At 35.4% G+C, this 10,895-nt stretch overlaps 1 protein-coding gene across 1 annotated transcript in view; it reads right to left on the bottom strand.

Annotated features, from left to right (window-relative positions):
• Positions 1 to 636: 636 nt before the first annotated feature.
• LOC113231428 (low density lipoprotein receptor adapter protein 1-like) overlaps positions 637 to 10,895 on the bottom strand; it is a 15,849-nt gene continuing 5,590 nt past the window's right edge. The window contains exons 2-3 of the mRNA XM_026465744.1: positions 1,245 to 1,418; positions 637 to 814 (exon numbers count right to left, since the gene is read on the bottom strand). Coding sequence (XP_026321529.1) covers positions 702 to 814; positions 1,245 to 1,418 — 287 coding nt within the window. The 3' untranslated portion in view covers positions 637 to 701. The remainder of the gene's footprint in view (positions 815 to 1,244; positions 1,419 to 10,895) is intronic.

The raw sequence follows: 10,895 nt of genomic DNA, 5'->3' as shown, positions 1-10,895 counted from the left end.
AAAATCCGTAGTGACAGTTGTCGATCATGCATAAATATAATTAAATTATCTAATTTTTGTCCTAATAACCTGTAGTATTTCGAGGATAAATTGAAAAAAATTAGAGGTCATTTCGAGGAAACTTCATTGTTTTATGTTTCTGATTAATGTCTATGCTTGAATATATCGTGTAGTTACTCATACAATATTTTATTTTTAACTTTAAAGTTGATATATAAAATCTAATCGAAGATTAGGAATTTGTCCTCTGCTCCCTCTTAATAACAAAACATAATTTTAAATTAAGATAGAACATTACAAAAATTAGCAGTTCCAGTCACACTTAAGTTAGGTCATAGTGTTCTTTTACCTTAGAATAATAACGCATCTTTTACCATCTTTTTGAAGAGCTACCTCTCTCCACGCCTCTATCCACATACATCTATAAATTTGAAAACTACCAACATTCAACATTTCTGCATGACCAAACCATTGTAGCATTCCTCTCTCTATCTATTTTACATAAAAATAAACGCATGTACGTAGATTTATTCAGAGGAGATTCATTTCAATTATACGAAATATTGTTGTGAAATATAGTAAATAATTAGAATAATTCAGGAAGATAAAACTAATTTTAGTCGCGCCGATTTTACGCCGGTCTAATTCTACGGCGGCGGCAGGCGTGTCACCAGTAAAGTAAGCGCTAAACTATAATTGTTTTAATACCTGTAAATAGAGACACTGATGACATTTTCCTGTGATTCAGCGTCAGTGACCACGATGCCTTTTGGACTAATGTCCAAGTTCACCCTCTGGAGCTTTTTGTTTAACCCTGCAAACAACAAGTTCGGTTTCACATGGTAAACATGACACACCCTGCCATCACCTTGAAGAAAATTCGACAAATCTAGTAGCTGAACGTTTGCGAAAATTGTAGAACTTTGATCTCAAGGCATCCGTGGTTGTTCACTAAATGATTAACACTAATTAATTCGGTCAAATATATTGGATCTGAGGGGAACTGCCATTGAGGTGTGATGACAAATTGGTGCAATTACGGCTTATATAAAACTTTAAACATACATTTTTTTTCTCCAATTCAGTAGTGCTTAAATCTTCTAAACGTCGTAGATAGATAAGTACCACTAAAGCATTCTAACCAGCTAGCCTAAATCGCGTTAACAAAAATTCTTACGAAAATAATTTTCCTACGTTTACTTAGTCTTTAGAAAGTGTAAATTCGGCGTCTAATCACAGCTTACCTTTAACCGAGTGTAAGGCCGATCGTACAGCAAGAGCTGTAGCGGGAGCGGAAGCGGCTCTCTCGACTGGCGCCACACCGGCGTAACGTACATCGATTTGATTTGTGGGTTCCTTCTCCTCGTGCCACCAGCCCTCCCCTTCCCAGTCAGCCAGCACTAATTCCTCGTTTAGTTCTGCAATTGGAAAAGGTTTATAAAGACGAGTACGGTGCCGGCTCTATCTATGGTGCAGGGTGTGTAGCGCTAGGTCTTAGAGCGGTTACACACAGCTCCAACCGCCTCTCGCGATGCCTCCAAAGAGCCTGCGATCCTCGCAGCGCAAGCGAAGCAAACTGGCTTACCAGCAACATTTAAAATGGTGCAAACCATTTGAAGAGTGCAGGGAAAGATCGATCAAAGTCACCTAAATACATGTTTTGAATTAATACCGTCATCAAGTTCGTTAAACGCTAAGCGCATTTTACCTAAATCAGAAAAAGGCTACTAAGGTTCAAAATCCTGAAAAATTAATTTTTGGTTTTAATTAAGTTAAATAAGATTTGTAAAATGGATTACATAAGGTTACACACATCATGTCAACATTCACTTTATTTCATGTAGCATTTTTGCTTGTCTTTTTCACCAACACTGAACAGTTTTCCAAATTATAAATTCTTTTTTCCTGAAGTTCTCCTCAATTGACTTTGATCATTCTTTCCCTGGACTCTTCACACCCGAGTTTCCGATCATTGAGGAAAATATAACTATAAGTATTCCATTTTGATCGTATGCCTACTAGAGGGCGCCAGGGCGCAGAGTATTGAATAGTTACTACGTAATAGATACATCACTTTCACACAAAATCGAAAATACCTGCGCAATAATCGCCTACTAAATACGAGTATGTCTAATGACACCAGACAGTCGCTCACGAGGTAAAAGGACCCTAAGCATGCGCTCAGAGAGGTGAAAACAGCTTTGCACGCCGTGTGCAACCATGCAGAGCCGAATGTTTATAAATGAAAGACTTGTGTGACCTCTTCGGCGAACTCAGAGGCACTTATCGCATAATCTTGTCAGGGTGTTGATAGCATCCATGCGCTACAAGGGTTAGCGCCGGTGCTGGACAAATACTTGAGAACGAATTAATAACCAGAGACACTCATTTGTATCTACGAAAATAATTACTTTGCAATTTTTATTTCAAACTCAAATCCGAATTCATCACACTACAAAACATAAGTTATGGTAGCCGAAGCGAAACTAATAATAAGGACACAAGAGACAAACTTTACAGTACTTTAAATGAATAAATAATAGCAACGTGATGTGGAAATAAGAAATACATTAACAAATACAAATAGAGTCTTCAGAACATTTACCTAACGCCTACGAGTCAATATCACCATTGGGAACCAACAAATTATGTATTGAGAGGAAATCTCACTTTTATCTGTCAACGAACCACGATACGTGTACTAATTAAACTCCAATTACCTCCTACACGCTTATATTTGTTTGCAATAAATATGTACAGTCAAGAACACGTCAAATTGGACATTGGTATTTGAAGGATTTCTTCGTAAGTGGTTAAAAGTTGTGATGTGTTGTGAAAAAATATTATATTCTATATACCTGTTGTATTTTTATAAGCGTTCAAAATAAAAAGGGAAATTGATGGTGGAATGTGAAAAAAAATTTTTTTTTTTGTAAAATACATTAGTTACTGCTTGGCGGCAGAAATAGGTAAGGTGGCACTACTTCCTTGGACGAAATCTTCCACAAGGAGCTCTACTGCTACTAAACATTTTGCTAAAAACAGCAGATATTTTTTCCACTGTTTCAACGGAAGCCTTAAGGCAAAACTTGTATGTAGTTATAAGAGAAACCACAAAAATCTCACAGACATAAAGGTGACCGTATAAATTACGCTTTGAGTAATGAATTCTCTACATGTAATAAGAAACTAATTTAAAAGAGTGACTATCGCAGATTACGCTACGGCAAAAAAGTGGTCAAAAACCGAAAAGAAAGATCAGCAACAAGCACATAGAAAAATTCATGGGGTCCGCTGATTTGTTCCCTGGCTTGGTTGGCATAGAGTTTCGCACGGTTCGAAGACGTTGGTTCTCATCCAGCCGGATCGAAGTAATTTTTTCTTAGTGTCCGATCTTTGTATTAATAATTATTACAAACTAGTGGCTAATTCTACAAAAATAATATCATGGTGGTCAGATACATTCAATAAACTTAAAAATTACAACTGATTCAAAATAAATATGTTGGATCCCGAGAGCCTATAGTGCAATATCTATGCACTATTGATTCCTACAACCTACACAGACTGACTTCTTCTGTCATAGCGATACCTCCAATGAACATTACGCCAACTTAATGTTTTGTTTTTATTTTGTTTCTTTTTTCTTTTTTTTCACAAAATTTGTCCTTTCTTTTGTTTTTTGTCGAATTTTGTTTTTTGTTTCTTTATTTTTTTGACACAAAATTCGGGGAGCAAAATATTAGTAAATAAATATAACTGTTTACAAAAACAACAGAAAATGACCGAAAAATATAGTTGGTGTGGTGTTCATTATAGGTATCGATAAGTATTTAAAAGTAATAAAGCCAGCTTGTTGCTAAGGCCCCATAGCTGATAATTTTCCTTCATAACTCTGAGGCAATTGCCATTAATCTCATTAGCTTATTACAGACTTGAAACATGAAACTTGTCCACCAGGTTTCGTCACTAATGATTATGGAAATTAAACCTAAGGTGATGTTATCTAGGTTCAAAGTAAATTTATGCCCCTAAAAGGAGCTCTATTACGGAGTGTTTAAAGGATTTCCTTATGCGGGTTAGGTTACGCTTTAACTAATTACATTTTTTAGTAAATTTTGCAACGCAACGTAGTGACATTGTAACGACCACGCCCTTACCTAGATGGCTAGTTACCCCGTTAGATGGTATACTAAAGAGTTCATCCAGGGAAGTACTATCACCTTACCTATTTCTGCCACCAAGCAGTAATGTGAACATTACTGCTTACCGGTTTCGAAGGGTAGCCGTGCTGGTGAAATTACATACACATGGAACTTGTGTCCCAGGGTGTCGGCCGCAGTGGCAGTGGCCCTCAGAATAGATCTGAGTGATAAAAAGTTCTGAGTGGCACTGCACTGCAGCAGGCACTTACCGGCAGATACGTGACTTGCCCGTCACTTAGTATTATAAAAAAAATAGCCCCGATTTTGATTCCTGGTGACCAATTTCTGGAATGAATTTTTGTAAAATGGTCCTTGTCGAGATGTGTTGAATTGTGCTCAGAAGCTAATTTTGCAGCTCTAGTACTCGAGAGTACACCACATAAAAAACCGATTACAAAAGTTTATGGAAATACATCTATTTGCCAAGTTTTACTGAAATCGGTTAACGCAAAATGGGTGAAAGTAAACAAACCGGATTCATCGCCTAATTTACCACCATTAGAGGTGTAATATTTTCTTCAAATTCGAATGGGGCCACTACTGAGGCACCCCCTTTCCAACATAAAAAGAATCATCGAAACCTGTTCACAAATGTCGAAACATACCCACGGGAACATATCCACATACAAAAAAAAAACACTCGTATTAGCGAAACCCTGGGTCGCGGGTGCCATGGACACACATATAGACAATCACAAATTACACCCAAACTCCGAGAGAAATAAATGTAGGCCATACAAATATTTCTCTGGGACCTCTGGGTGGCAGTCCGGCATGGTAACCGTTCAGCCACAGAAGCAGTTATTTACAGTTATAAGCAGTTATTGTTATTGTTATTATATATATAAAATAGGTTCACACGAACAACCTTTCCATAGTATCATAGTTATACAATATACTTAATGTACACTCTGCTCACCGGTACGGTGCAGCAAGCGAATGGTAGAGGGTGAGGACTGAAAAACAGCAATGCTGAGTCCTTAACCATTTTGTCCACATTGCATACTCTTATTTCGTATTGGGCTGATCTTGTTATTACAATTTTATGTGTTATGTGGAGAAATAAATGCCTTTTTATTTTTTATTTTTTATTTTTTATTGTTCATTAAGAACCTACTCTGTTTTTAAGTCAGTTAAAAAAAGAGCACACTAGACCACAATCTCGCGACGATAAGGCCGAAGCGTTTGCCTAAAAATACCAATTTAGTGAATTATACGCATAAGGAAGTTGGAAGCAAAGCTCTGATTAAGGTCATTCGGTATCGGTAAGATCCGTAGACTATATTTCATAGGTTATGTTTCAAAAGATGGAGCCACTTCTGCACAACTGCAGTTTTATTATTTTCAAAATTAGCTGGCTCCTTAACAACGTCCACCATAAAACAACATTTGAGTATCTTATAAACTTTTGTATTCGTGTTTAGTAGAAATAATCTTCACCTGAAAATGTTGGTAGAGCGTATATATAGCCAAAAATATACTACACGTATATGACTAAATTTTTTTAAATTTTTGGCTTTCCGAGATCAGCGTTGGAGTCAATTACCAGATATTATTTAAGTTTATATATAAACAAGGAAACCTTTTCGTATGTTAAGATATTTAAGATACGGATTTAGGAAAAAGAACTGATCGGGAGAAGAATTTGATTATAGGAAATGCGTACAACAGAGAACAAAAGGAAAAGAAAAATTAATTTAATAATAATATATTAATGGTAACGGAACTTATTATACTATTTTTATATTATTTGGTCCAATAAAATTACATAAATATTTGTAAATACGTGAATCATTACATGATAACAGCACCAAAATGGACGTAGGAAGAGGTATTGATAATGGGATAAGGTTTCGGAAAAGTAAGGATTAATCATAAGGCAGTTTGAAAATATGTGGTCCAAAATCTCCAACTTGGCCACATTCGCATAAATGATGTAGTCAATCTATTAAATTTAAGTGTCCAAAACCCTTTTTTCCATCCATTTTCCATCCTATAACGCGAAAACCATAGTTTTACATTTCAGCATGATTATTATTTCTTTGCATAGAGATTTAGCCGCTTTGGCATAAAGCCATACAGCCTATTATTCTCTTGCGGAGATGCTTTGACGATAAGTATGATTTTAATTTTTTTTATAAATTTTGACGCATTTATTTGGGTAGACAAATGTTCCACCATACAACTTCTTCATTGTTAGAATGAGTGATTAATATTTTTTACGTGGCCGAGCAAAGAGCAGTGCCTCTACCATATACTGTGACAGTTGTCACTAAATATAAATATAGCGTAAATTATTTCACAATTTTGTATGCAATTTGTATACAAGTTTTACAGCGCCTCTAGTGGTCACAAGAAGATACAACATTTTGTATACAAACAATTTACGCAGTAGCATTGTAATCTCAAGGTAGAGGCACTGGTCTATAGTATAATATTCCCATAAGATTTTAGTGCGTAACCAAATGTAACATTTTATTTTGATTAACCCACGCGACACATGCGTAAAGGGAAAACTTTCTCAAATGATATGTAAACATAGACATTGACAGCAATAGGATTGATCTGCGCGGTCACAGTCCATTTGCATAACAAATCAACCGTCCATCACCCGCTCAACGATGCTAAACAAAGCTCCGACCCCCGACCCGAAGACGATTGCGTTCAAAATAATGCGTCATAAACGTACAAGGTCTCGATTCCTATTTGCAAACAAGTTACCACTTATTTACATGTTTACGTCCTATCTTTGTAAGGTCCTGTTTTATTTATAGATGCGTACAATTAGACCCGGCGCGGCGCTTGCTGATGGCACTCCACGTCACGGTAGGGAATTTTTAAGTAACTAGACATACCTTAATCTTATATAATTATAGTTGAAATTTCAATTATAATAGTCATTGCTAATAAAACAAAGCTGCGGTAAGCTCTGGGATGCCGAGCTACCAGCCTCCGGAATACCTCGGCAACTTTCGGGATCCTTCAGCAGGCTTCCGCGGATTATTCATTCAAAATGTTCTCCTTCCTGGAATGTAATTCTCTTTTTTTGGTAGCTACTGGCTTTTCGCGTTTAGCGTTTCAGCCACTCACAAAGTGTTTGACTGGTTTTTAAAACTTACAACATAAAAATGAAATTTGGTAACGGGATTAGGAAAGTGGAGGAAGAAGACAAAATAGGGATCACTCGAGGAACTATGATAAATAAATATAAACAATTAATATAAAATATAGGAGAAATATTATACTATTATTACAACAGCTAAATTTTTATATCATTTTCTAAAACAAAGTCTGGACAGATAAGAGTATATAGAAAAGTTATTGAACAATAACAAACAATGGATGGGAGTGGGATTTGTATTAGCTTCGTATTTAACAAGCAGCATTTAAGCATTGACTTACCAACGAATTTAAGGCTTATTTATAATGTCATCTCTAAGTTGCCTGAAGATTGCTATTAATACATATACTGTGTACATATAGCTACGAGACATATTTGTATCGTCATATTCATTAAACTGTATTGCTTATTCGTAAGGCAGTCTCCTGAGAAGAATGAGCAAGAAACTTTTTAAATATACATTTGAATGCAATTAACATTTACAATATTTATTATAAATGTTTATTATATACCTGCACGAGCTAAAGGTCACACCACGGATTCTTGTCATCCAAGCACACAGAGGCTGTATAATAAATAACCTACAGTATAAAGTTTTTGTTTCACAATAGTTTTAAGCCTCGTAAATGGCCAATTTTGAATATCAACCGGAAATTTATTATAGAAGCTATATTATAGACTTTCTGAAGACGACAATGTGGAATAATAATTTAGTTTACAGACAGGTTATTTCACTGTGCACACTCCAATCCGGCAGAAACCCCTTCTCACATGTGCGAAGGGTAAAGGTGATGCGGTATAAATTTTTGTTATTAGGCGGTTTTTAGTCGAAATAACACCAACGAGAAGAAAAATTTGTACCCATTTTAAGCTCCCAAGAAAACGTATTTGTTTATAATAAATTGGAATGTTAAGATATGTATTCAACATGAAAATTATTTAAGTTTATCCTGGATGAGAAATATTGCAATTTAAACGAGTGTTTAATTTCTTTTTCTTCATTTCTTGAAATTAGGAACCGGCTCCGATGAATAAGAAATACCCCACTTTTTTAATTTTTAGTACAAATTAAGCAAACAACCAATCACAAATAAAATGTAAATAATGTTTTTATTCATGTAACAATACAAAAGTTATTAAAAGGGATACATTTTTTGAGCACACATGAAAACGACCCGTACGCAAATTACACTTGAAATCGTCACATTAATAAAATCTAGTGCATATTCGTAAGACAAATTTCCCTGAGTAGAATGGGACTCTAGAGGAGAGTTATTTGTGAGTAAACATTTGTAGGTATTTATCATTTACAATATGTATTCCAAATATGGCCTGTAGCGGTGTGAAATCGCTATTAGTGGAGAAAGGGAAGGGAAGCCTTTGGCATGCCCTAGGGAATTCCGTGCAGTGGGATACGGCTGAAAAATGAAATTAAATTTCAAATATGATAGATCAAAACAACCTGCAATAATTACTTTGGATTTTTGTCATCCAATTACGCAGAAGCTGTTATATAATTAAAAAACCTTTATTGTAAAGTTTTTTTAAACCGTACTTTGAAACCTCGTAAATGTCAAATTTTGAATATCGAAATGATCGAATGGAATCTTATTACAGAAGCGTATGCAAAAATATGTGTATATATATATATATATATATATATATATATATATATATATATATATATATATATATATACACATTTTTTTAAGCAAATAGTTAAGTTATAGTCCATACAAATTCCATAACAGTATTATTTGCCATTTCAAATATGGAACTGATCGCCGCCGCACGACTCCAGCTAGTGAGCAGCGCGCTGTTGCTCTATTCAAATTTCGAACAAATCGCCGCGCGGCGCCAGTCAGTAGGCAGCGCTAGCGCGCTGTTAAAATGGCGGGAAAGCAACAGTTTATTTGGTAATTTAAAAACTTGGCTGCATGCTCTAGCGTCTTTGCCAACATTTTCACGCAGCCACGGTAGAAAATAATCCTCGCGCCATTTTTCTCAAATTTTCTTTTTTTTGTACTTGTATTGTGAACATCTAAAAATGACAACTTTCAATAATGAAGATGAGCAATATATTACTTCAACTCCACCGGATATACTAACAGAAGCGCGAACCGCATGCGACAGCTTGCTGCCGTCAATATCCAAGGATAGATACATAACCACGTATGAAAATTTCTTGAAGTGGAAAAACATGAAAAATGCCAAGTCATTTTCCGAAAATGTAGTTTTGGCGTATTTTAATGAACTAGCTAGTAAATATAAGCCTAGCTCGTTGTAGACAACATATTCTATGCTGAAAAGTACCCTCAAGATGAAAAATGGTGTCGATATTAATTTATATACAAATCTAATTGCATTTTTAAAGAGACGCTCTGATGGTTTTATAAAGAAAAAATCTAAGGTACTGTCAGTAAATGACGTCGAAAAGTTTCTAAAAGATGCTCCAGATAGCCAGTACCTGGCAACAAAGGTCAGTTTGCCTCCTTATTTTATGTATTGGTCTACCTACTGTGCAATTGTACATACTCTTTTACATATTTTTTTAACGACTGTCTGTAAGCTAAGTACCTATACCTCATCTAACACATTTTTATTTCTTTTCAGGTTGCGTTAATATTTGGTATTCATGGTGCATGTAGACGGCAAGAGCATCACAATATTACCACAAAAGACATTGAAAATCAAGGCAAAATGCTTTTAGTTAAAATCCCAAACACTAAAAACAAAATACCCCGATCTTTTATTATCGACGGCCCATTTTATGACGTGGTCAAAAAATATGAAGCTCTGCGTACGACTAAGACAAAAAGTAATCATTTCTTTCAGAATGACCAAAAAGGTAAATGTACCTACTGCGCAACCTATTGGCATAAATAAATTCGGTACCATGCCAAAGGAAGTCGCCAAGTTTTTAGGATTGCCGGATGCTGATTGTTATACAGGGCACAGTTTCAGAAGAACGTCAGCTACGTTACTTGCTGATTCGGGAGCTGATATATTGACTTTAAAGCGGCATGGCGGCTGGCGTTCTAACGCAGTAGCAGAATCTTATGTAGAAGATTCCATCCAAACAAAGCAAATATAAGTGCCAAAATAACTCAGGCAATCAATTTGGAGCCACAAACGAAGAAGTTTTGCCCTGAGCCGCGCCCCTCTACTTCTACTGATGATACTTTTTTATTTACAACTAATGACGAATTACAATGCTCTTCTGCCGCCTTTCAAGAAGTTTCGTCGTCTCCAACATTTACCCTAACACAAAACAATGACATTATGAATAGTAATAATAACAATAACATAATTAAAAAACCAACTACAACTACGTATCATTTTAATAATTGTAATTTCACTAACTGTTTCAATAATTAAAAATGAACAAAATATAAAATGTTTTTTTCTGTTTCCTCGCAAATGTGTTAAAAAACGTCGTACGATATACGTGCGTATTGGTTATAACATGCTCGGCTCAATTAACTAACTAAACTAACTAAAACTCCGCCTCGCATGTTATAACCATCTTTACGCACTAATATCGTAATGTACTATTAATTAATAACTAT

This window comes from Hyposmocoma kahamanoa, unplaced genomic scaffold (assembly GCF_003589595.1).
Source record: "Hyposmocoma kahamanoa isolate Upper Pololo Valley unplaced genomic scaffold, ASM358959v1 65, whole genome shotgun sequence".
NCBI lineage: Eukaryota > Metazoa > Arthropoda > Insecta > Lepidoptera > Cosmopterigidae > Hyposmocoma > Hyposmocoma kahamanoa.
This window is presented reverse-complemented; position numbering and strand designations above follow the sequence as displayed.